Genomic DNA, 27,653 nt, shown 5'->3' with positions numbered 1-27,653 from the left:
CGCGGGTAATGTCGTTAAACCATGGCTCGGGTTTAGGTTTTGGGAGCACAGTTTTTGAAGGAGCCACCAAATCCAGGATGGCACGGCATGACGAGTCGAACCAAGAGGTGAGTTCCTCTGTGTTAGACGAGGGTACGCAAAGGTTATTAAAGGCATCAGAGAACCGACTAGCAGTGCGAGGGTTAAAAATTCGTCGTTTACAACTAGGAGCGCCAGATTTCACAGCAGTATGCAATAAGACAGCGTCAAATAAAACTGCCATGTGATCAGAAATCCCATTTTCAAGGACTTCCAGATTTGACACCGGTAGACCATGAGCAAGGACAAGGTCTAAAATATGTCCTTGTTCATGTCGGGCTGGTCACATACAGCACAAAATTAAAAGAGTCGATAAGTCTTAAGAAGTCTTTTGCTAGCGGTTTAAACGTAAAAGTAAAAAACGTATCTAGTCCAACCCAATGTTTATGTATTAATATTAGAGCTGTCAGTTTATCGCGTTTATATTGGCATTAATTTAAATGAATTTTAAAGGGATTAAATTTTTTCTTGCGAGATTAACGCGGCACATGTCACAAGCGGATGTTACGGTGCTCTATAAATACACCAGAAACAAAACAAGCGCACTGCAGAAGTCCACGCCCATGTCTGTTTTGCCAGCCATGGCAGCGCGAGACACCGAAAACGGATACTTAAAGAGTTTATGAATGGAAAGTTTACTTTTAAAAAGTTGCCAGATTGCTCCACTGACAAGACCAAAGTTACCTGTTCTTCTCTCTCTGTGTATCATACAGGTATACGATGTATGCCACTGACGCGATTGTTACTTGTTTGGAACTATTTTGTGTGGAAGGTTACAGCGTTCCGTGTCCATATAAATAGAGCGGGTGGAGCTTCTCTGTGTTCGTCTGACAGTGATGGTGCGCAGAGGCGGTGACATGACAACGAAAGTTCAGCGGTGCAGTGGTAGCGACCTAGCGAAAATAAAACGTCTCCAGTGTTGTCATCGAACCAAGTGTAGTCATCGAAATGAGGTAGACACAAAAACCGTAGAGAGACTTCCGCCCAAGAAGGACCAACATAATCAACATTGCCTGACTTTGTTAGGCAGAGTTAAACCCCCCTATTTCAGAGTGGTTTGCCCCAGCAGCACGGGGGAAGTGTTTGCGCTTGTTTGTACGGCCGGCAGTTTTGAATACAACACTGGTGTCCGGGGTCTCGTTATTCTCCAACAAAGATACAGAAACAGACTGCTGTGTTCAAAGCAAACTTGAGAAAAACGAAGTATGCAAGCATGGTTTAAATCCACTATAGGCTGAGTACTAGTTTACCTTAGATGTGTGTAATCCAGCCTTGATAAGACTGTTATTTTATTGTTACTTTCTGTAGGATGATATTCGTTTGTGATACTGCTCTTTCCGAGGGACAATGAACGCACCGCAGCGCTTGAAGCGAGGAGCCGTTAGCGAGAGAGACAGAACATTCTTGCACTTTCCCAGGCGGGTCGAAACGAAGAACGATAAAAGAAAACTTGTCCTTGATCCTCTACCTGTACAATATAGTAAGGGGAGCGAGGACCCGTTAGCGAGAGAGACAGAACATTCTCGCACTTTCCCAGGCGGGTCGAAACGAAGAACGATAAAAGAAAACTTGTCCTTGATCCTCTACCTGTACAATATAGTAAGGTTAAATCCTGTGGCAATTTTTTTTCTTTCCAAGTGAAAAGAAGGGTTTAGAAGAGATAACGTTCCTGGTGAGTGTTTTCTGTTGAATATGTCCGATTAGCATTTCTAGCATTCGATTATAACATAAAAAAAAACTGTCAGGAATGAAGTTGGTGAAAATGGAGATTGATGTTCTGTTGATATAAGATACAACTGTGCCGTTATAAAAGAAAGAAAAAGGGATAGATCATTGTGCCGACACGTGTGCTCCATAGGAAGTGTATTAGCATTGAGCTAAGCTAACGTGCTCACGGCAAATAGCGCTGTGGCCTTCGTTCGAGCCAATTTTTGAAAATCGTTATTTTCCATAGCCGATTATTGCCACGTTTAGTGAATGCCTTGCACACTTTGTGCAGGCTGTTTTTTTGGACTCATAGCCCATCAAAAGGTTGGACTATTAGTCTGGAGATCGGATGCTACGTGGGACGCTGGTGAAGGGCATCTTGGACTTCAAAGCCACCGTCCCCTGGAGGGTGGTAGGACAGTTGAAAGGATTTCCCCTTTGTTTTGTTAAATCTGAGATCTCAGTCATTTTTTTATGGGTCAGATCTGATACCAAAACAACAATTGATAAGAACTGATTACAATTTAGCTCACTGTATGTTTTTTCCTTGTTATTCTTTATGCAGTCTGTTGCAGTTTCCCATCTCCTATTGTAAATATTCACTCAATATATATTTTTATAAAAACCTCAGTCAGTGTGTCTTCTTCCTGTTGGAGGTTTCTCCTTGACTCTAACTAGAGTCTGCTGCTGGCCAATCTCACTGTGACCTTAAGTAGTGCACCCTAACTCAAATAGATTTATAAATTGACTGACTTAATAGAAGGGTGCCACTAGTAGCTGCACCTAGGGTGGCTACATGTGCACTTTATAATGTTATATTGCTCTGTTTTGATTTCATTAAAAAAGCTGTTAAAGCAGCTGTTGTGTGACACAATATTTTTTTTCACTGTTGTTGATGGACAGTCATATTGTGTGAGAGATTATGTGTGAACAACTGCTCCAAGTGAAAAATGTTCATGTAAAATTCATTCATTCATTCATCTTCCGAACCGCTTGATCCTCACTAGGGTCGCGGGGGTGTGCTGGAGCCTATCCCAGCTGTCTCCGGGCAGTAGGCGGGGCACACCCTGAATCGGTTGCCAGCCAATCACAGGGCACACAGAGACGAACAACCATCCACGCTCACACTCACACCTAGGGACAATTTAGAGTGTTCAATCAGCCTGCCACGCATGTTTTTGGAATGTGGGAGGAAACCGGAGCACCCGGAGAAAACCCACGCAGGCCCGGGGAGAACATGCAAACTCCACACAGGGAGGCCGCAGCTGGAATCGAACCCGGTACCTCTGCACTGTGAAGCCGACGTGCTAACCACTGGACTACCGGGCCGCCCTCCATGTAAAATTGAAAATTGAAATTGTTATTTCAGTAAATATTTGCATTTGGCACATAGAAAACTGATTCATGATTCCAAGTTGATGAGAGCATTAAAATGGGGAAAAATAGGACAAAAAATGTAAAAGGAAATTCAGAAATGATAAAAAATATGTGAGTAATCACGATTAATTTTTTTGTTCATTTGAGTTAATTATGACAGTTGCATTTTTAATTAAATATTTTAATAGTTTGACAGCTCTAATTAATATATAAATAAATCAATTAAATATCAAATAATGGATGCAGAATGGGCAATATTTCACACAATATGGTGATAAGCAATGTTAGAATAATGTGAATGATTAATTGTGCAAATCTTGTCCAGATCAGTGGGAGAAAAATCCATACAGCAACATCCAATTGGGTCATCGTCACCTAACCCCCCTCTCCAAGCCGGAGGAGGTGGGGAAAGGACAACCAGAAGAAACAGCAATCAAGCAGACCAAAATTGTTAGGTTTCTGTCTATTTACGTTTTGTTTCCACATGTGCTCTTTTTGTCCCCACCTGTCCCTTGTGTTGAACCAATCAGCTCCCGCAACCCTTTGTGTCTTGTCCAGGTGTTTCTCATTGTCTCATCACTTTGCTTGTATTTAGTTCCCTGAGTTCTTTGTTGAGTCATTATGAGTTGTGTCAGTATGTGAGTAAACACGTGCTCCTGTCATGTTTTGTTTCCTGTCATAGTTTTGTTTGTTACTTTGGTTCCTTGTAATCTCCAGGCATTTGTTTGAATACTTCAATTTAGTGTTTTTCATTGTTCTCCTGTGTGTATTTTTGTTTTTTGTTAAATACATTTTGCTCAATCCAACCTGCTCCTCCCTGCTTTTTGGGGTCCTCCCAACAACTACCATCATGCAAAACGTGACAAAAATGTAGTCAAACTAAATGTAAGATATACAAATAAGTCTTAGATTGGGTTTTAGACATTTCTACTGATGTAGTGGCTCTAATTTCTGTGGGTAGGGCATTCCGGAGCACTGAAGCCTTAAAATAAAATCCTATAGAACCATCTCGCGGTCGACTGGTGGAACACACCTGGTTTAATCTCAGCAAGGCACAACTCTAGATGACAGCACGGATTTGTTATTTCTAACCGCATATAAAATTTAGTATAATCAGCATAAGAATGAAAACTGTTATATTCCCGTATCGTATCACGGAAGCATGGAGATGGTAATGTAGAGGACCAAATAGAGGGCCATGGACCATTCGCTGCGGGACTCTCCATGGAACATGACAAATGCAGCGCAAAGATCAAGTAACAACCTTGATGGGGTCCATGGCTAGGGAAAAGATCATTAGTCACTTTGGCAAAGGCTGTCTCATTCAAGTGGTCGGTCCTAAATCCTGACTGAAGAAATTCAAATCAGTTGTTAACGGCTATGTAATCAGCGAGCTGCTACGCTATGACTTTTTCGAGACTTTTGCAATAAACAGGAGATTTGAAACCAGAGACTTTCTGGGTTAATCAGTATATCCAATCCAATACACCAATTTACTTTTAAAAGACTAACTTGGCGTGAGTTGGCTCTAACATTACAGACTCCACACCCGTTTATTCAGGCTTGCTTATTACCTGTAACCCGGATTGCTCTGATGTGGATTGTCATGGAAGGTTCAAACAATAATCTACATTTCTCGAAAGAGTGTTTGCGCCTTTCCAGTTAGAGTGAAGGCTGCTCAACCTCAGCAGGTCGGGTCAGCCCAGAAAAAGGGCATTGATCTACTAAGCCTGAGGAGACTAAAGGGCAGTCTCTGCTCGACACAAAATCTAGTCAGAAACGTGTTAAACAAGATTAATCTGCTCAACCTCTCAACATTGCCTCGAGCAGGCAAGATGCCAGAGAAAATTAGTCAATGCCTCCTCATTTTTTTGGGGCGAGATTACAAAAACGAATATAGCTAGCATTTGTAATCTCAGATTTCCTCATCCTCGAGTCCTTGGATCTGAAATTTCATTCATTCATTCATCTTCCGTACCGCTTGATCCTCACTAGGGTCGCGGGGGGTGCTGGAGCCCATCCCAGCCGTCTCCGGGCAGTAGGCAGGGGACACCCTGAATCGGTTGCCAGCCAATCGCAGGGCACACATAGACGAACAACCATCCACGCTCACACTCACACCTAGGGACAATTTAGAGTGTTCAATCAGCCTGCCATGCATATTTTTGGAATGTGGGAGGAAACCGGAGCACCCGGAGAAAACCCACGCAGGCCCCGGGGAGAACATGCAAACTCCACACAGGGAGGCCGGAGCTGGTGGATCTGACACATGACGATATTTTAGTAGCTTGTGCTGTTAGCCTTTTACTGATGTCTTGGTGTAAAGAGTTTGGTGAGGCCATAGAAGCCAACTTCCGGACGGCTTCAAGGAAATTCTGGTCCGCCATCCGACGTCTCAGGAGGGGGCGCTGCTGTCCTCGACTCAGGACATTATGAGTCGGTGAGCAGAATACTTCAAAGACCTCCTCAACTCCACCAACACATCTACTTAGAGGAAGCAGAGTCTGGGGACTCTCATGTGGCCTCTCACTTAAAAAAGGTCCTCTGTGGCGCAGCCCGGGGGATGGATGAGATTAGCCCAAAGTCCCTCAAGGATCTAAATCAGGCGTGCCCATTACGTCGATCCCGATCTACCGGTAGATCTAAGACAGGTCCCAAGTAGATCCGAGGAGTGTCGAGGAGAAAAAACAAACAAACAACCATTTGTGTGTCTTTGTACATGTTGGGAATATATTTTTCCCAACATGTCCCTATCAGTCTCATTTTCACAAAATAAATATTTAAAAAATAAAATATATTTTTTATTTTAAAATAAAAAATTATATTTATATTTAACGGGGCATCCCGGTAGTCCAGTGGTTAGCACGTCGGCTTCACAGTGCAGAGGTACCGGGTTCGATTCCATCTCCGGCCTCCCTGTGTGGAGTTTGCATGTTCTCCCCAGGCCTGCGTGAGTTTTCTCCGGGTGCTGCGGTTTCCTCCCACCTTCCAAAATCATGCGTAGCAGGCTGATTGAACACTCTAAATTGTCCCTAGGTGTGAGTGTGAGTGCGAATGGTTGTTCGTTTCTGTGTGCCCTGCGATTGGCTGGCAACCGATTCAGGGTGTCCCCCGCCTACTGCCCGGAGACAGCTGGGATAGGCTCCAGCACCCCCGAGACCCTAGTGAGGATCAAGCGGCTCGGAAGATGAATGAATGAATTTATATTTAACTTTCTTTTAAAATGATGGCGCCCCCTGAGTGTCTGCCTCTCCAGCAGTGCATATCCCTGTTTGAGTTTCTTTTCGTCCTTTTACTTTATTTATTTCTTCTTCCCGTTTTGTTTTGTGTGGTTTTGTACCCCAAACCTACGGGGGGGAGAGATAGGGGCAGCTTCATTTCTGCTCATCTCCTTTATTTGCTTTTATCTTTTTACATATCCTGTGAACGGAGATCCTGATAGCACACGCAACTCCATTGTTTACAGTAAGAACCAGCTGTTAGCATGACGGGCTAACAGCGGGCTACTGGCCGGTGACAAACCGGATATCCCACGCGAGTTGAAGAGGAGGAAACGAGGGTGTCGAGCCGGGAAGGACCGCTGCACAAGGAGGAGAAGGTGCAGACAGGTCCTCCCGTCCGTCATCTTGGGGAATCGAAGATCGCTACCTAACAAGATGGATGAGCTGGCGGCGCTAACGCAACATCAAAGGGAGTCGTGGCTAACAGCGATCACTCCGGACACACATGCCAAGTTGGAAGGCTTCCAACTCATACGTGCGGACAGGAATGAATGGAGTGGAAAGAGAAAAGCTGGGGGACTGGCTGTTTTTATGAACGACAAATGGTGCAATTCGGGGCATATCACTTTAGCCCCAGGCCCCATTATCTCCCAAGGGAATTCTCACACGTCATAGCTGTGACAGTGTACATCCCCCCGTCGGCTAATGGTGATGCAGCATGGGGTGCCCTGATGACTGTCGTGAACAGGCTGCAAACACAGTCCCCCAATGCCCTGCTGATCATCTCTGGGGACTTCAACCATGTCTCTCTGTCGTCCTCCCTTTCAACCTTCACGCAATATGTAACCTGTGCCACTAGAGACAATAAAATTTTGGACTTGTATATGCCAATACCAAGGAGGCATATAAAACCTTCCCCTTCCCCCCTCGTGGAAGAGCAGACCACAACTTAGTATTTCTCGAGCCTGTGTACAAACCCCTGGCGCACAGACAGCCAACTGTGACCAGAATGGTCAGGATATGGTCCACGGAAGCTGAAGATGCTCTGCGGGACTGCTTCGACACAACCAGGTGGGGACTCTTCAGCGAGGTTCATGGGGAGGACATTGATGCACTCCACTCTCCATCACGGACTACATAAACTTCTGTGAGGAGAACACCGTACCCACCAAAACTGTGCGGTGTTTTTCCAACAACAAACCATGGATTAATCCCGACATAAAGGCCCTCCTGAAGGAGAAGAAGGGAGCTTTTATGTCGAGAAACAGAGAGGAGCTGAAGTTTGTTCGTTTTGTTTCGTTTTGACCAGTCGTCTGTCCCTTCCCCCAACCACCAACTGCAACCACTCTGAGGACTTCTCCTCCCCCTCCTCTTTCGACCAGCTCCCAACAACCCAGTCTGTCACCTGGTTCCTGCCTGTCCGTCACAACAGAGCAGGTGAGGAACCAACTGAGGAAGATGAATGTGAGGAAGGCAGCGGGTCCAGACAAGATCAGTTCCCGGCTCCTCAGGACCTGCTCTGACCAGCTGTGTGACATTGTCCAGCACATGTTCAACCTGAGCCTGAAGCTGGGTAGAGCTCCACAGCTGTGGAAAACTTCGTGCCTGGTCCCAGTACCCAAAACCCCCCCACCCTAAGGAGCTGAACAGCTACAGACCGGTGGCGCTGAGGTCTCACCTGATGAAAACGCTGGAGAGACTTGTCCTCGCCCACCTTTGACCGCTGGTGAGCCCGGCACTGGACCCGCTGCAGTTTGCCTATCAGCCTGGCATCGGCATGGAAGACGCCAATATCTACCTCCTCCACTCAGTGCTGTCACACTTGGAGAAGGCTGAATCATGTTCTTTGATTTCTCCAGTGCCTTCAACACCATCCAGCCCAACTTACTGGGAGGCAAACTGCAGAATGCTGGTGTAGACTACCATCTCACAGCATGGATCATTGACTACCTCACAAATCGGCCGCAGTACGTGAGGTTGCAGAGCTGTGAGTCGGACCGGCTTCTCTGCGGCACTGGAGCGCCGCAGGGGACTGTTCTGGCTCCATTCCTGTTCATCCTCTACACCTCGGACTTCAGACACGCCACTCCAACCAGCCACCTTCAGAAGTGCACTGCTTCAGACAACAAGTGTATGCAGAAAAGTGGTGAAGATTGCACGACTGTCTCTGTCCTATGTGTTGTCTTGTGTTATTTTTGTTATTTTGACTTCATAATGGCGCCGCGAGAGTGGCTGCCTTTCCAGCAGCTCCTATTTTTTTGTTGTTCTACTTCTTCCTCTCATACTTTGCTGCTGTGAATCTGGAATTTCTCCATTGCGAGACTAATAAAGGTTTTCTTAAACTTAAACTTAAGTTCTCCGATGACTCTGCGATTGTTGGCCTCATTACAGAGGGGGACGATCGGGAGTACAGGGGACTGACGAAGGACTTTGTGGACTGGTGCCAGCAGAATCTCCTCCAGATCAACCCTCAGAAAACTAAGGAGTTGGTTGTGGATTTCTGCAGGAAACAGTCCTCACCAGCACCGATGAACATCCAGGGTATGGATATAGAGAGGGTGACCTCCTACAAATACTGAGGTGTTCTTCTGAACAACAAACTGGACTGGTCTACAAACACGGACATCCTGATTAGGAAAGAACAGAGTCGACTCTTCCTACTCAGGAAACTGAGGTCTTTTGGGGTTCAGGGGTCGCTCCTTAAGACTTTCTATGACTCGGTGGTGGCCTCGGCCAGCCATTATGGCATTGTCTGCTGGTCAGGCAGCATCTCGACCTGGGACAGAAAGAGACTGGAGCGACTGGTCAGGAAGGTCAGTTCTGTCCTGGGCTGCTCCCTTGACAATCTGGAGGAGGTGGACAACAGAAGGATGCTAACTAAGCTAAAAGTTATGATGGCCAGTCCCTCCCACCCGCTCCAGCTCACCCTGACAGCACTTGGTAGCTCCTTCAGCCAGAGACTTACACCTGCGCTCTAAGAAGGAGAGATACCAACGCTCGTTCCTACCGACTGCTGTCAGGCTGCTGAGTAAAAATAACAACAATAATAATAATAATAATTAAATGATGTGACGTGTGTGATGTGAAAAATAATTGTAAATAGCACAGTGATTTATCCATTTTGTATTTATATTGCACTTAATTGAACAGTGTTTGTTTGTTTTTTCTTCTTTCTTCTTTCTACCCACATTCTTGCTGCTGGAGGCTGTAAATTTCCCCAGTGTGGGACAAATAAAGGATATCTTATCTTATAACATGCAAGAGGCAGTAGACCAAGGTGGAATGTGGCTAGTGTGTGTCTTAACAGGCTCATCACAATTAGCAAGCCGTTTAGGGCTAATAGTAACTGTGGAAATTCGTCGGCTACAACCCACGCTATCTGTTGTGTCCTTCGTGTCTATGGTTGCCACATTATTCTGCTGTAGCTGATAAAAACATCCCTTTAGCAGTGGGAAAGATGGAACTGCTGCAAGGGGAACACAAAGTCATACTTAAGTTTATTGGCCCGATGAACGAAAACAGTGTGAGCAGAAGAGCAGCCAAGGACCCTGTCGGTGTCCGAGCAGTGATGTGGCTGAAAATGGTAACAACTGACGATTCACTGCTTACAAAAAGTAAAAATATTCTCCAAAAAGTGAAAAGTAAAAAAAAAAAAAAACACAGGATGTAGGTGAGGGGAACAACCAAAAAATGCAGGTGTTCGTCTCTCCAGTGAGCACTGCGTTGCAAAGTGCTGGCTGTCACACACAAAAATGCTGTACACACAAACTACTTTGCCAACTAACTCTTCCACCATTTCATGATATACTAAATCAACTGTTTGTGGAGGCCTCTATTTCTTGGCAGAGCTGAATATGAATGATTTGAACCCAACACATTTTTACTATGACTCACACCAAAACTCAGTATTCTTGTCACTTTACCTGTCCAGCTTTGGAAGTTTCGCAGACAAATGTAGTTGATGGAAACACCAGTTTAGGAGGGAACTCGTTCACATCTAGGACATTGACCATCACTATCACTTTGGTGGACAGCAAGGTGTTTACTGAAAATAGTCAACATAAAGCCATGAGTACACACATGATTATGGCTGTTCACAATCCCTATCATAACAGTAAATACATTCAGAATGATCATGGATGCTGCAATAGAAGTAGTTCTGTCACACATAAACATTCAAAAACATGCAGAGCTAGTAACACAGTAGCTTACAGTTTGGAATACGAATGAAGTGAGAAAGTTCATATTGTTCCACTTAATGCCCCTATCAATTTAATGTAAACCCTTTGTAGCAGAAATGTGCAATAGCTGCCGCATAGTTGAAGGCAAGATTTAAAAAAATGTGTTGAAATTCACCAAGTAAATTTATTTATTCTTTAAACCCCCATGTTTCCATAAATCTACAGGAGCATGTTCTAGCTAGGAGAATACATAAATAAAAACATAACTGGACAGCACCAAGGGGTTGTTTGTTTACGCAAACAAAGATTGCGGTATGTAATGTGTTGCGGTTCTACCTAATAAGATAAGAAAACCTTTATTGGTCTCACAAGGGAGAAATTTGCAATCACCAGCAGCAAAATTTGAGGGGGGTTGGGGGGTAAAGAAAAATTATAACATGCATAAAATGTTTAAGAGAAAAAAAAGAACTGTACACGGTACAGAATGCAATACAAAATATAAAAATACAAAAATACAGATACAGACACAGATGCATAATAATGACTACTTACAGACTTTGTTTGCTACCACAGTGATGTTGTGCTGAAATACTTCCTCTCTGTCCAGGTATTCATTCAAGGAAATGGTGCCATCAATGCTATCAATATCAAAATAGCTGTCATACTCTTTCTGCCATTCAAGTGAATATCTGCATAAATCAGACCAAAATGTCAGGGGAAACTTATGTGAGGGAAAGATCTATTCTTGGCTCACACACGGTAAACAGGTTCGTCATTAGCAGGCCTCTCTTTTGTGGCATTCCAACAATTCTGCTGTAAATAACGTAGTAGTTATAAACCACATGTCTGTAGTTACCTTTATTGTTAGTTTTACCTGACAGCACTGCTGCTGGCATCAAGGTCATGGGCTGTAACAGAGCCAATGATGGATCCTGATGGAGTGTCTTCATATGTGTCCACAGAGTAGTATGGTTTGGTAAAGACAGGCGGCTCTTCCATGTCCAAGACATCCACCTTGACGGTAGCTGAATCCCTGAAGGGTCCCAAGTGCAGAAACCGAGGATCATACTCTGCATTAGACGCTTCAACCTTGAAAGTGTAGGAATTCTTTGTTTCATAGTCCAGAACCTGATAAACAATGAGAAACAGAAAATATTACATTACAGGATATAAACCGACAAGTAATTCTCTCTCTCACTCTCACTCCCCTCTCGCTTGACCACAACGTCAAGGTCATGATCTCATAAAATGTTTTCATGATGTATTTTTTCTAAATCATTTCAATATTGTCTATCGGGGAAGCAATGCATAACAACAATACATTAATAAGATCACAGAATTATAAGTATGCAAAATAACTCACGTTTTAGAGCAAATATTATGGCTGTAAAAAAAAAAAAAACGAAGAATTGGAAAACACGGTTTAATTTAAAAGATGTGAGTGCATCAAATCAAACTGAATTGAATTGTTCCTCTTTAAAATATATATCACAATATGTGTTGAATCGTCTTTTATGACAGCGATTTATCTTTGAAGGAAATGCCAGATTTACAGAATTGACAAGTTCATCCATGTGCATGTTAAATGACAAGAAACTCTTTGCTTTACCCTCACGGACTGAGCTATACCATATCAAATCAAATCTCAATACTATTGAGTCGAACCGAATGTAATCGTTTCACTTTAAAATGGAATTGTCCTCGAATCTTATGGCAGTCCATGTATTGAAATATTGTTGGATTAAGCCAAGGCCTAGGAGCCCATAAGTGAGGCGTGAATGATAAAATGTATGAACGATGTAAGAGGAGTGCCATGTCAAGATGAAGTGACGGTGATGTGATGGATTTATTGCAAAATAAATTCATGAGTTAATGGGTTAACTCCCAGGAATAGGCAGTTCCAACAATTAGAATTTCTCATCTATTTAAATTATAATTTCAATTTGAACGCGAGAGTGCGCCAAACCCAATTTAAAGAAGGCATTTAGCACACAGTCCAGACAAGTGCAATGCATCCATCCACCCATCCTTCCATCCATTTTCCGATCCTCTTTATCTTCACAAGAGTCGTGGGGGATACTGGAGCTAATTCCAGCTGCCAGACAAAATGCTTTTGTAGACTTCCGAATTCATTATGTTGCGACCATCCTGAGTTATGAAATATGCATGACATAGAAAAAAATGTAAACCACTCATCAGCCAAAATAATAACAGACATATTTGATTTTGCGAAGAAGTACAGAGATGAGCACCAAATGTTTTGGAACAAAGTCTTATGGGCTGATGACAAGAGTAACCTTAAACAAAGTGAGTTGTGGAAAGGCCAAAGTACTGAATAAGAAAGGATCTGCGTATGATCGGGTCCAAAGTGCTCTTCTTCAGGCAGGTACCGTAAATTCCGGGCTACAGACCGCACCTGATTAAGAGTCGCATGTTCAGATTTATGAAGAAAAATCAATTTTGTAATTATATGCGCCGCACCATATTATAAACCGCTGGCCAATGAGTAGGCGGGGGTTTGCTTCTGCGTCCATGCTGCCTGGAGCGCCTCTGGGTGAGGCCGTGGACGAGGTCCCCCGCTGAACCCCCGGAAAAAAACGCAACAATTTCTTAAGGATTGTTTGTTTGTTTTAATGAACATAAAACATATACAGTAATAATTTGACAGAAAATAAGGTAGATAAAAAGTAAAAAGAAATAAATAAGCCTTCATTCAACACAGTTATTATGTTCAAGGGAGTAGGAGGAAGTAAAAACGTATCTAGTCCTACCCCGTTATGTGTTTATATCTAATAAATCATTTTTATATGAATCAGAAAAGAAAAAAGTAAGAAGAAAGAAGTCTCCATTAAGGCTCATACTTTACCCTTAACCGTGATATTTTTACAACTTTTGGTTTGTATCTGGATTATATACATCCACACCCTGGCACTCTTGTATCAATTTTCTCTTGTATTCATAGTGGATATTTCAATACCTTTCTCTATTTATCAACTTAGTTCTGATTTATCATAATATTTAATGTTTTAAATTTATCATTTTAACTGATTGATGTAGGTTGTTTGTACTATTTTTTTGAATTTGTTTTTGAACTCAAGCGATTTACTCATTTTCAGGTCCGTTTCGAGATTATTCCACAGATTAACACCTTTAATAGATAGACTTCTTTGCTTGATGTTTGTTCTTGTTTTGAGTTTTTTGAATAAGTTGGTACCTCTTAAATCATAGCTGCTTTCTCGAATTTCGAAAAACTTCAGAATGTTTTGGCAGAGCAGGTTATTGTGTGCTTTGTACATAAATTGGGCGATTTTAAAGTCAACCAAGTCATAAAATTTCAGCGTTTTTAATTTGATAAATAGTGGATTTGTGGGTTCCCGTATATTTGGATCTATTAATAATTCGAATTGCTTTTTTTGTAGTTTGAGAATAAGGAGTGTGTTTGTTTTGCAGGCATTTCCCCATATTTCCACACAGTAGGTCATATATGTTAATAATAATGACGTGTATAATGTGTACAAAGATCTCTTATTTAGCACTTGCTTGGTTTTGTAGAGGATTTCTTTTTACGTTATCGATATGTGGCTTCCAACATAGTTTTGAGTCTATTAGTAATCCGAGAAACTTGGTTTCATACGCTCTTTCTATCTAAATTGAGTTTACCATAATTTTAGCTTGGTGTTTGATTGGTCTTGTGCCAAAAACAATTAACTTCGATTTTTTTAGGTTAAGTGACAATTTATTTCTGTTGAACCAGTTTTTTAATTTGTTTAATAACACCCGTCGCACCCAGACGACATTGACCATCCGCAAAGTCTACAACATGCTAATTCGATGTAGATCAGCCAGAAAAGGCGCCAATGTACTGGTGGTTCGAGGTTGAAAAACAGGTAACCAATCACTACTGAGGGGCCTGACCGGGGGTGTGCTATGCAAATATCGGGGGGAGTGTGTTTCTTGTATTTTGCATATGTTACAATAAAATGTAGAACTCGCGGAGACGGGACTTTGAGTGTGATCGCGGAGCAACAACCGTCGTTCGCTCTCAGAGGTTCGCTTCCGACGATATTGAAGACAATTTTCCTGTGTGCCGAGTCGTTTCATTAACTTTGTCCGAGAAAATCTCTGACAGTTGCACGTACTGAAATCTGTTTTCTAAATAACTTTTTATCCATTTATAAGCTACACCTCTAATGCCATATGTTTCTAGTTTTTTCAATCATATACTGTGATCTATTGTGTCAAAAGCTTTTCTTAGATCTAGGAAAACCCCAACAGTAAATTCTTTGTTGTCTATATTATTGGCTATTGCTTCCACAAACTCCATAAATGCCATTGAGGTGGTCCGTTTTTCCCCGAAGCCATATTGATTCTCACTCAACAGCACGCTTTTGTATAAAGCTATCAAGTCTGCGAGAAAATAGTTTTTCTAATATTTTTGAAAATTGTGGTAGTAGTGATATTGGTCTGTAATGTGTAAACAGATGTCTTTCTCCACTTTTATAGATTGGAATAACTTTAGCAATTTTCGTTTTTGATGGAAAGATACCAGCTTTGAATGACAGGTTGCATATGTACAAGAAAGGTCGCACTACATATTCTATAATCTGCTTTATTATTGTCCTATCAATATTAAAGCAATCGGTTGACTTTTTATTTTCAAAAGTTTTTATAATATTTGATACTGCTGTAAAACAAGAAGAAGTAAGGAACATCCTGGAGGAGTTTTTTTCTACGTGTCTGTCTATTTCAAACAGGTTTTTTGGATCAGGAATTTGTTTGCTAGGTTACTGCCGATGTTGACAAAATACTCATTAAATTCAGTTGCTATTTCTGCAGTTTTTTGCAAAATAGTATTTTTGCCTTTGATAAAATACTCTGGATAATCCATTTTTTAGGACTATTTCTGATTACTTGGTTAAGTATTTTCCATATTTCTTGTGTGTTACTTTTATTCTGCTCTAATAGTGCATGATAATGATCTCTTCTACTGGTTCTTATAATATTTACTAGTTTATTTTTATAGGTCTTATATTTTTTTCTGCTTCTTCAGTTCTAAATTTTAAAAACAATTTATATAAATTGTTTTTCTTGCGTTTTCTATGCCTTTCGTTATCCATGGCTTACCTGGGTCTTTATACTTTTTGGAGACTTTAGTTAATGGAAAATGTTTATCATATAAGATTATGGTAGACTGAAATACTTCAAACGCTGTATTTGGGTCTTCGTTTGAGTAGACCTCGGTCCAGTTTTGTTTTTCTAGGTCTTGCTTAAAGGCATCGATGGAGTGTTGGGTTCTTAGTCTTATTTCTGTGATGTGAGTTGTTGACTTAGCTTTTCTATCAAAATAATTATGAAAAACTGCAAAAACAGGTAGGTGGTCACTAATGTAATTAAAGTCCACTTTCCATTTTATCTTATTTATAATTATGTTATCTATTAATGTGGCCGTGTCAAATGTTATTCTGCTAGGTTTCAGGATTACTGGGAAAAAGCTGTTGCTGTACATAGTATTTATGAAGTCAGTTGTTTTTTTTGTGTCCATTTGGGTTTAATAAGTCAATGTTAAAGTCACCACATATTTGTGTTTTCTTATCGTTGTTGTAACTGAGCATATCTGTTAGTTTTTTATTGAATGTGTCAATAGATGCAACTTATGATGATATTTGATGCCTTTTTATTGTGTATTTCAATGGTTAGACATTCCATTAGGTTTTCTATTGTGTTTGTCAATCTCTCGATTTTACTGCATTTAAGTGCTTTGTCTACATATATTGCAACCCCCCGTCCTTTTTTGTTTTCCCTATTAGTTGCAAACATTTCATAACCTTCTATTTCCATTTCAGTTGTTTTATCTTCATAAAGCCAAGGTTAAAATAATCTCCATATTTTTATGAGCATGATAAATGCATATTTGCACATCGAAATTACACTGAAACACATAATAAAAGGCCAGACAAAGAGAGATCTTGATATGCATTTGCGTAATTACGAGGAGAAATACTGCAGCCCACGAGGCTTTAAATAGAATAATCCAAATCATATAAATGGGAAAAGATATATGAAATTATTTCTCTTGTCAGACGCTTAAAAATGATCATTGACCTCTGCCTTCAGGTAGGGGGACGGGTCCCGACTGTTGTTTGTGCATATGCACCAAAAAGCAGCTCAGCATACCCACTCTTTTTGCAGTCCTTGGAGGGTGTGCTGGAGAGTACTCCTGCTGGGGACTCCCTTGTTCTACTGGGGGACTTCAATGCTCACGTGGGCTATGACAGTGAGACCTGGAGGGGCGTGATTGGGAGGAACGCCCCCGCCCCCAATCAGAACTCGAGTGGTGTTTTGTTATTGGCCTTCTGTGCTCGTCACGGACTGTCCATACTGAAAACCTTGTTCAAACATAAGGGTTGTCCATATGTGCACTTGGCACCAGGACACCCTTGGCCATAATTCGATGATCGACCTTGTGGTTGCATCATCGGATTTGGGGCCGCATGTTTTGGACACTCGGGTGAAGAGAGGGGCGCAGCTGTCAACTGATCACCACCTGGTGGTGAGTAGGCTCCGATGGTGGGGGAAGATGCCGGTCCGTCCTGGCAGACCCAAACGTATTGTGAGGGTTTGTTGGGAGCGTCTGGCAGAATCCCCTGTCAGAAGGAGTTTCAACTCCCACCTCCGACAGAGCTTTTCCCGTGTTCCGGGGGAGACGGGGGACATTGAGTCCGAGTGGACCATGTTCCGTGCCTCTATTGTTGAGGCGGCCAATCTGAGTTGTGGCCCTAAGATGGTTGGTGCCTGTCGTGGCGGCCGTCAAGCTGAAGAAGGAGTCCTATCGAGCCTTTATGGCCTGTGGGACCCCAGAAGCAACTGACGGGTATTGACTGGCCAAGTGGAACGCAGCTTCGGTGGTCGCCGAGGCAAAAACCAGAGCGTGGGAAGAGTTCGGTGAGGTCATGGAAGCCGACTTCCGGACGGCTTCGAGGAAATTCTGGTCCACCATCCGACGTCTCAGGAGGGGGAAGCAGTGCACCACTAACACTGTGTACAGTGTGGATAGGGCACGACTGACTTCGATTCGGGACGTTGTGATCCGGTGGGCAGAGTACTTCGAAGACCTCCTCAACTCCACCAACAGGTCTTCCTTGGAGGAATCAGAGTCTGGGGACCCTGAGGTGGGCTCTTCTATCTCTGTGGTTGAAGTCACCGATGTGGTTAAAAAGCTCCTCTGTGGCAAGGCCCCGGGGATGGATGAGATCCGCGCGGAGTTCCTCAAGGTTCTGGATGTTGTGGGGCTGTCCTGGTTGACACGACTCTGCAACATCACATGGTCAACGGGGAGAGTGCCTCTGGAATGGCAGACCGGGGTGGTAGTCCCTCTTCTTAAAAAGGGGGACCGTAGGGTGTGTTCCAAGTACAGAGGGATCACACTCCTCAGCCTCCCTGGTAAGGTCTATTCAGGGGTGCTGGAGAGGAGGGTCCGTAAGGAAGTCGGCCCTCAGATTGAGGAGGAGCAGTGTGGTTTTCGTCCCGGCCGTGGAACAGTGGGCCAGCTGTACACCCTTAGCAGCGTTCTCGAGGGTACAGTATGTGGGAATTCGCCCAACCAGTCTACATGTGTTTTGTGGACTTGGAGAAGGCGTTTGACCGTGTCTCTCAGGGAGTTCTGTGGGGGGTGCTTCGTGGGTATGGAGTACCTAACCCCCTGATACGGGCTGTTCGGTCACTATACCACCGATGTCAGAGTTTGGTTCGCATTGCCGGCAGTAAGTCGGAATCATTTCCAGTGAGGGTAGGACTCCGCCAAGGCTGCCCTTTATCACCGATTCTGTTCATAACCTTTATGGACAGAATTTCTATGTGCAGCCCAAGTGTTGAGGGGGTCTGTTTTGGTGGCCTCAGTATTGCATCCCTGCTTTTTGCAGATTATGTGGTCCTGTTGGCTCCTTCAAACAGGGCTCTCCAACTCTCACTGGAGCGTTTCGCAGCCGAGTGTGAAGCGGTTGGAATGAAAATCAGCGCCTCCAAATTTGAAACCATGGTCCTCAGTCGGAAAAGGGTGGAGTGCCCCCTCCGGGTCAGGGGGGAGATCTTGCCCCAAGTGGAGGAGTTTAAGTATCTTGGGGTCTTGTTCACGAGTGAGGGCAGGAGGGAGCGAGAGATCGACAGGAGGATCGGTGCAGCGTCTGCTGTGATGCGGACGTTGTATCGGTCTGTCGTGGTGAAGAAGGAGCTGAGCCAAAGGGCGAAGCTCTCAATTTACCGGTCGATCTACGTTCCAACCCTCATCTATGGTCACGAGCTATGCGTCGTGACCGAAAGAACGAGATCCCGGTTACAAGCGGACGAAATTAATTTTCTCCGCAGTTTTCTCCGGGCTCTCCCTTAGAGATAAGGTGAGAAGCTCTGTCATCCGGGAGAGGCTCAGAGTCGAGCGGCTTCTCCTCCACATCGAGAGGAGCCAGATGAGGTGGCTTGGGCATCTGATTCGAATGCCTCCTGAACGCCTACCTGGTGAGGTGTTCCAGGCATGTCCCATCGTGAGGAGACCCCGAGGAAGACCCAGGACACGCTGGAGAGACTATGTCACCCGCCTGGTCTGGGAACGCCTCGGGATCCCCCGGGGAGAGCTGGAAGAAGTAGCTAGGGAGAGGGAAGTCTGGGCTTCCCATGCATCTCAAATTGAGTGTCATGCCTGAACCAAAGGACGTGGGTTGTCCACCCCTGATTGTCCACCGCTGATTTTTGGCTGGCTCAATGCGGCTCTCAGGCTTTCACACGACAAGCGTCGAAAACGCCTCGGCAGATGCGATGCCATTCAAACAAGGCGCCAACTTCACAGAACGTACTCCATCAGCCTATCATCAATCCCGTTATTTGATTGACAGAGTGCAACCAATCAGATGACTGCATCACCGCTCAGTGCTAAGCTAGTCAGCGAATTACCTCAGGCAATACGTCGATCAGAATCGACCGGGAGCCAGCAAACTGGTACCAAGTCGACCGCAAGGGGTGGGAGGAGGAAATGCGTGGAGGAAATAAAGATTTGTTTGTTTGTTTGTATCTTGAGCTTTCATTCATTTTCGGACCGTTCCGACTGTTGCTCATCGTAGTGTGCGTGCATATGTACGCGAGTACACTGGTGGGCACCCGCGTGAGTGCGTTGCGCTACGTGTGTGTGCGCGTGCGTGTGTGTGTATGCTTGCACGTGCGCGATCGGGTTGTTCGTGAGAAGTTGGTCGCTTCAAAAGTTGATCTTTGGCCAAAAAAGTGTGTGTGTGTGTGTGTGAGTGTGTGTGCACGCGCGTGCGCGAGGAAGGTTATGATGTGGCTCTTGGCAGTAACTCAGCAAAAAAATTGGCTCTTCGTCTCTGACTGGTTGGCCACCCCTGCTCTAAATGACCTCGCGCCACCTTACCTCTCTGAGCTCATCCGCTCCTACACACCTGCCTCAGGTCTGCAGACCAGACATTATTAGAAGTACCAAGAACTAAACAGAGGCTCAGACAGGATCAAGCTTTCTCTCTAGAATGAGCTCCCACTGAACATTTGGCAAGCCTCCTCGCTGCGCATATTTAAAACCCGCCTCAAAACTCACTTGTGTATTCTTTGGTATTTGACTCAGCATGACTCAGATTTGTTCTTGGTTTTGCTGTTAGGTGCTTTCTACCGAGTTTTTCTTCCACCTTACAGAGAAATAAACGAACTTGTGTCCAAGGAGGGCCATAAGGAAATGGACAGATCCCCTCCTCTACAATTCACATTCCTGCATAAAAGATAATGACATCAACTGAAAAAATATTCTGTATGTACGACGCACATGATCATGATCATTCCTTAAATATTAGTGTGGTGCATTTAAAAGTGTTTGATTCATCATAGAAGAACAGAATCAAATTCAAATATTTAAGCAAATTACATATGAGCTTTTCAAAAAAATGATAACAAATTACAGAAGCTAAAATGAAGACAGTAAATTAAAGAGTACTGAATAAAGGTACCTTTTTTAAGACAACAATTCCCTCTTGACTTTCACCATTTGAGATTAAGTGAAACATGGTGCCCTCATCCCCTGGTACAATGGAATAGTCCACCTTTGCATTTTTGTCGAGGTCAATATCATCGGCCAGAATCTGGCCCACAACCGAACCCGGTAAAGCTGTTTCAGGAACCACAAGATGAAAAATACCTGTGGATCATACACAGACAATTAGATTATTTATCATGCAAATTCAACTTCATGCAAATTCAACTTTTTGAGCTTTTCGCCATGTTGAAATGAACATTACTCTCCAAAAACACCCTCAAAGTGCTGTTTTCCCCAATTCTTGCTCATTCCACCGCTGTAAGCAACAGCTCTGCCAAATTCAAGAAAAGGACTTGTCCCTCAATACCTTAACATAAGAAATGGATAAGTACTGCCATACCACAAGTGGCGCCCCCATCCCGCCGCTTGCCTGTTGTAAAAGCGACACTGGCAGTGCAGTCCCAGGCCGAGCTAAGTAATGTGTGGCCTTGGGCTAGTCTCCCTAGTGATTATTACGGTTTCATGATTGGTGTGCGCAGCAGCAAGCTTTCAGACAATCTCATAAAAGGGGTTCCACATAAGGACAGGCAGGGTTTTCGTGAGCCAGGTGCCTTCCGGATGAGAAAAATAGCCACCAAAATAACTCATATTTCAGACAAAAATAAATAAAATAAGCCCGGTGGTCGAGTGGTTAGCGCGCCAATCCCCTCACACAATGCAGAGGTGCGGGGTTCGATTCCGGCTCCGGCCTCCCTGTGTGGACTTTGCATTTTCTCCCTGTGCCTGCGTGGGTTTTCTCCGAGCAGTCTGCTTTCCTCCCACATTCCAAAAATATGCAGGTTATTGGAACACTCTAAATTGTCCCTAGGTGTAAGTGTGAGCATGAATGGTTGTTGTCTATGTGTCCCCTTCCTACTGCCTGTAGACAGGTGGGATAGGTTTCAACACCCTCCGTGACCCTTGTGAGTATTAAGTGAATCAGAAAATCGATGGATGGAAAACTAGGCCAGAGGTAAGATTTATATACAGTATTTTCACGACCATTCGGCGCACCGTATTGTGAGGCGCGGTCTCAGTAAGGGGTGCTATTTCAGTATTTGACACAGACACAAAACGCCCTGTATTATTGGGCGCAGCCAGGCATGGTAAAACATACGCCAGCTTAAACATACGGCCTGCATGCACGCACGCTAAATACACATTTTTAAAAAGGCAACGGAAGCAAAACTGAGTTTGGTTGTACTTTATTTCGCCATTTTACATTGTACTCACGTGACTGGTACCTACTAGGGGGTGCCTTTAGCGTCCTCTTACATGCCCACCCTTCACTCGTCTGCGACAGTTACCTGCTAGGGGCGTGCCTTTCACGTCCTCTTACACGCCTACCCTTCACTCATTGGCGACTGGTACCTGCTAGGGACGTGCCTTTAGCGTCCTCTTACACGTCCCACCCGTCACTCATTGGCGGACTTCCGCATGCCCGTCGTCACTCACTCCGCCTTTTCTCTATATAAACAGCGTGTCGGACAGAGGTGCTCTCAGTCAGGCTTTGGAACTCTGCGCATACATTAGACTGTCCGCATTATAAGGCGCCCTGTCCATTTTGGAGAAAATGTAAGACTTAATGGCGCCTTATAGTCGTGAAAATACGGTATATTTATCTGTGGAAATATTAAAATAGCATGCATGACAAGGCCCTGTTAAAATGGTGAAGATTCGGACACTGAATCCATCAAAACAGGATTAATTCATTCAAAGGTTTCACTCACTCTTGGAAAAACGTGGTGGGTTGTCATTGATGTCGCCCAACGTGATGTTGATTGTAGTAGTAGCGGTCAATCCCCCACGTTGACCACCCATATCCTTGGCTTGGATTATAACCTGATATTCGTCCTTCTTTTCGCGATCCATGTTGGCTAAAGCTGTCCTGATCACTCCTGGAGGTAAGAAATCAATTTAAGATTTCATCACAGACATGATGGACAAACATTTGTGTATTTAAAACTACAATATCAATTGACAACGACACCACGAATGATGATTACCACTTACAAAATATAGTATGATTATGTTCAATGAGAAAATGTCAGGTGACTGGTACTCACGAGAGGGAGCATATTACTCCTGCTATGACATCCCTTCATGGGCTCACTGCACATTTGAGAGTTCTTTTTAGGATTCTATGACAGTATTTGTCTTCAAGGTCTTGACCCATTTTACCTCTCTGAGCTCCTCCACCCCTACGCACCTGCCTGGTGCCTCAGGTCTGTGGATGAGACACGATTCGAGATACATTGGACTAAGTGAAGGCTCAGAGGGGATCAGGCCTTTTCCATTGCTGGTCACTCTGTTTGGCATGACCTCCTGCTAAACGTTAGGCAAGCTCCCTCATTGTCCATTTTTTAAAACTCATTTGAAAACTCATTTTTATTTTTGGGGTTTTTCATAGGGCACACAGAGACAAACAACCATCCACGCTCACACTCACACCTAGGGACAATTTAGAGTGTTCAATCAGCCTGCCATGCATGTTTTTGGAATGTGGGAGGAAACCGGAGCACCCGGAGAAAACCCACGCAGGCCCGCCTACTGCCCGGAGACAGCTGGGATAGGCTCCAGCACCCCCCGCGACCCTAGTGAGGATCAAGCGGTTCGGAAGATGAATGAATGAATGAATGAATGAATATATATATATAGAGAGAGAGAGAGAGAGAGAGAGAGAGAGAGAGAGAGAGAGAGAGAGAGAGAGAGAGAGAGAGAGAGAGAGAGAGAGAGATGTCAGTTTAGCGCATTTTTATTGGTATTAATTTAATTGAATTTTAACGGGGTTAATTTTTTTCTCGCGAGATTAACGCGGTACACGTCACAAGCGGATGTTACGTTGCTCTATAAATACAAAAAAAACAAAACAAGCGCGCTCCATAAGTCCACGCGCATGTCTGTTTTGCCAGCCACGGCAGCGCGAGACACCGAAAACGGGTACTTAAAGAGTTTATCAATGGAAAGTTTACTTTTAAAAAGAAGTTGCCCGATTGCTCCACTGACAAGACCAAAGTTATCTGTTCTTCTCTCTCTCTGTATCATACAGGTATAAGATGTATGCCACTGACGCGATTGTTACTTGTTTGGAACTATTTTGTGTGGAAGGTTACAGTGTTCTGTGTCCATGTAAATAGAGCGGGTGGAGCTTCTCTGTGTTCATCTGACAGTGACAGTGCGCTACAGTGGTAGCGACCTAGCGAAAGTAAAATGTCTCCAGTGTTGTCATCGAACCAAGTGTAGTCATTCGAAATGAGGTAGACACAAAAACCATAGAGAGACTTTCGCGCAAGAAGGACCAACACAATCAACATAGCCTGACTGTGTTACGGGGAGTGAAACCCCCCTCTTTCAGAATGGTTTGCCCCAGCAGCACGGAGGAAGTGCTTGGGCTTGTTTGTACGGCCGGCAGTTTTGAATACAGCGGCACATAACGAACACTGGTGTCCGGTGCCTCGTTATTCTCCAACAAACATACAGAAACAGCTGCTGTGTTCAAAGCAAACTTGAGAAAAACGAAGTATGCAACCATGGTTTAAATCCACTATAGGCTGAGTACTAGTTTACCTGAGATGTGCACTTTATAATGTTCTATTGCTCTGTTTTGATTTAATAAAAAAAGCTGTTAAAGCAGCTGTTGTGTGACAAAATATTTTTTTTCACTGTTGTTGATGGACAGTAATATTGTGTGAGAGATTGTGTGTGAACAACTGCTCCATGTGAAAAATGTTCATGTAAAATTTTAAATTGAAATTGTTATTTCAGTAAATATTTGCATTTGGCATATAGAAAACTGATTCATGATTCCAAGTTGATGAGAGCATTAAAATGGGGAAAAATAGGACAAAAAATGTAAAAGGAAATTCAGAAACGATAAAAAATGTGTGAGTAATCACAATTAATTTTTTAATTCATTTGAGTTATTTATGACAGTTGCATTTTTAATTAGATTACGTATTTTAATCGTTTGACAGCTTGAGGGTTCTGCGCAGTATCCTTGCTGTTCCCTCACGTTGCGAGGTGGTGGTGGACCCCAAAAAGCAGGCAGGGGGGAGGAGCAGGGTGTATTTGAAGAATTGTATTTAAAACAAAGAAAACTAAATCCAATACAAATAAAGTCCAAAGTATCAAACAAAAAACCATGACTAAAGCTAAAACATTACAATGAACTAAACATGACAGAAACCAAGAGCAAACAGCAACACACATGACAGAAGCAAGAAGCAACAATGACCCAACACCGAGTGTTCGGGCTGGGAGTCCTTTTAAAGCCCTGATTACCAATGACCAACAGGTGTGCAGCTGCAGGGGGGAACACTACAGTGCTACCTGTAAACCAAATCATGACGATTTCTTGACTGAGATTTCCGAAGTTGTTCCCGGGATCTGTTGCAACCACTCATCTAGTTTGGGGATCACTGCCCGGGTGCTCCGACTACCTCAGGCACGACTGTCACCTTTACCTTCCAGGCTCCCTCCAGCTCCTCTCTGAGCCCTTGGTATTTCTCGAGCTTCTCATGTTACTTCTTTCTGATGTTTCCATCACTTGGGACCGCTACATCCACTAAAACGGCTTTCCTCTGCCCTTTATCTATGATCACGATATCTGGTTGTTTCACCATTACCATCTTGTCAGTCTGGATCTGGAAGTCCCACAGGATCTTCGCTCTGTCATTCTGCACCACCTTCGGAGGTGTTTCCCATTTTGACCTTGGGGTTTCCAGTCCATACTCCGCACAGATGTTTCGGTAGAATATGCCAGCCACCTGGTTATGGCGTTCCATCTAGGCATTCCCTTCCAGCATCTTACACCCTGCAGTTATGTGTTGGATCGTCTCAGGTGCCTCTTTGCACAACCTACACCTAGGGTCTTGTGTGGTGTGGTATATCTGGGCCTCAATGGCAGCCAGGATGAGTGCCTCTGTGCTGTCCTTCAGGCCAACCCTCTCTAGCCACTGATAGGACTTCTTGAGATCAGCCACTTCTGTTATGGTCCGGTGGTACATCCCGTGTAGGGGCTTGTCCTCCCATGATGGTCCCTCTTCCAGTGCCTCATCCTTTGTTCCCCATTGTCTGAGACATTCTCTGGGTACGTCATCCGTTGGAGCCTTCTCCTTGATGTATTCATGGAGCTTGGATGTTTCTCCCTGGACAGTGGCTCTTACACTCATTAGTCCCCGGCCTCCTTCCTTTCGGCTTGCGTACAGTCCCAGGGTGCTGGATTTGGGATGGCCAAACCATCCATGCATGGTTAGGAGCTTTCGGGTCTTAATGTCCGTGGTCTGAATCTCTTCCTTTGGCCACCTTATTATTCCTGCACGGTATCTGATCACTGGCAGGGCATAGCTGTTTATTGCCCGGGTCTTATTCTTGCCATTGAGCTGGCTTCTTAGGACTTGCCTCACTCGCTGGAGGTATTTGGCCGTAGCCGCTTTCCTTGTTGCCAGTTCGAGGTTGCCATTGGCTTGTGGTATACCAAGGTACTTGTAGCTGTCCTCAATGTCTGCAATTGTTCCTTCAGGGAGTGAGACCCCTTCAGTTCGGACTACATTTCCTCTCTTAGTCATCATCCGACTACATTTCTCAAGCCCGAATGACATCCCGATGTCGCTGCTGTAGATCCTGGTTGTGTGGATCAGGGAGTCTATGTCCCTTTCGCTCTTAGCATACAGCTTTATGTAGAGGAGGTGACTGATTGTAGCTCCTTTTCTGAGGCGGTATCCATAGCCTGTCTTGGTGATTACTTGGCTTAGGGGGTTCAGTCCAATGCAGAACAGCAGTGGGGAGAGTGTATCACCTTGGTGTATATATATATATATATATATATATATATATATATATATATATACATATATATATATATATACCAAGGTATTGGCATATATATACAGTTTATAGAGCCATACCATGGTTTTCGACCATAATCCGTTCCGGAAGGCGGTTCGAAAACCGATTTGTTCAAAAACCGAAACCACGCTCTTTTAAAAAAAAAATCTCGATAGATAGATGGAAATATAAAATTAGAAACCATGATTCTGATTTGACTGTCTGGAAGATGGACCATGCTCATGCAAAATGTACAATGTATGTACAGCACACACAGGTTATGGTCAATAAATTGCTATGTATTTTTTCCAAGTCCACGTTAATGGCTTCCAGCAACCTGGGCATTTCCTGCTGAAGGCCTTTGATCTATGTAAAGTCTATAAGCGTTCTTCCTCTTTAGCATATCGTGACCCATTAATCTTTACTCAGAGACAAGTGTTAAATTTACAAGTGTCATTGATAATCCAGATTAATGCTGTGTGGGTCCACTTTCTGATGCAGATTTTAGCAAATTAATTTTCCTTGTTGGCTTTCAAAACTATCCAGTCAGTATTCCTCACTGTTAAATTCCATGTGCAAATGAGGCACATTAAATTGATATTAATCTGTACGTTATAGCTCCTGATGTAAATCTGCATATCATGTTTTAGTTGAAACAGCACATAATTTTAGAGATCTGTTTTTATTTCAGTCCATAACAAACAATTATAATTTCTGGTTTGGGAGTGAGAGTGCTCTCTCAACCCAGAGGCTACACGTAATTCCCTATGGTATGAATTTATTTAGGAAATGAAGGACTTGAGCGGAAAAAATTACTAGAGTCACAGTTATGGTATTGATTTGGACCTAATGGTAAAACTTGTTGAAAAATATGTAGAAAAACGAACAAACATAAAATGAAAAAAAATTCATCAAGGATGATGCAAAAGCATAATTTCCTCACCTGATTTAGGGTCCACAGAAAAGTATGGTTGGCCATGAAGAATGCTGTAGACAATCTCTGCACTGTTTCCATATGTAGGGTCATCCGCATCTGTAGCAGTGATCTGTCTCACAAATGTGCCTGGGCAAATCATGTGTCAACCCTTCTTAGAAGCAAATTTCACATTCCTGAAACCTCCAAATCAGTTATGCTTTAACTCCCACCCTTAAAACATCCTTGAATGCACCCAGGATAAGAAAATGATCCCAAAAAAACCTACA

At 43.6% G+C, this 27,653-nt stretch overlaps 3 protein-coding genes across 5 annotated transcripts in view; 2 read left to right on the top strand and 1 right to left on the bottom strand.

Annotated features, from left to right (window-relative positions):
- Positions 1 to 27,653, top strand: part of LOC127616755 (uncharacterized) — a 187,168-nt gene that overhangs the window by 122,069 nt on the left and 37,446 nt on the right. The window lies entirely within an intron of this gene.
- The window catches only part of LOC127587603 (uncharacterized), a 98,907-nt gene that overhangs the window by 43,903 nt on the left and 27,351 nt on the right, over positions 1 to 27,653 (top strand). The gene's annotated exons all lie outside the window — the stretch shown is intronic.
- LOC127616676 (cadherin-12-like) overlaps positions 1 to 27,653 on the bottom strand; it is a 63,489-nt gene that overhangs the window by 22,506 nt on the left and 13,330 nt on the right. For all 3 annotated transcript variants that reach the window (XM_052088426.1, XM_052088424.1, XM_052088425.1), the window contains exons 4-9: positions 27,394 to 27,513; positions 22,355 to 22,522; positions 20,560 to 20,747; positions 11,439 to 11,692; positions 11,117 to 11,253; positions 10,307 to 10,428 (exon numbers count right to left, since the gene is read on the bottom strand). In XM_052088426.1, coding sequence (XP_051944386.1) covers positions 10,307 to 10,428; positions 11,117 to 11,253; positions 11,439 to 11,692; positions 20,560 to 20,747; positions 22,355 to 22,522; positions 27,394 to 27,513 — 989 coding nt within the window. The remainder of the gene's footprint in view (positions 1 to 10,306; positions 10,429 to 11,116; positions 11,254 to 11,438; positions 11,693 to 20,559; positions 20,748 to 22,354; positions 22,523 to 27,393; positions 27,514 to 27,653) is intronic.

The sequence above is a fragment of the Hippocampus zosterae genome, chromosome 15 (genome assembly GCF_025434085.1).
Source record: "Hippocampus zosterae strain Florida chromosome 15, ASM2543408v3, whole genome shotgun sequence".
Lineage (NCBI taxonomy): Eukaryota > Metazoa > Chordata > Actinopteri > Syngnathiformes > Syngnathidae > Hippocampus > Hippocampus zosterae.
This window is presented reverse-complemented; position numbering and strand designations above follow the sequence as displayed.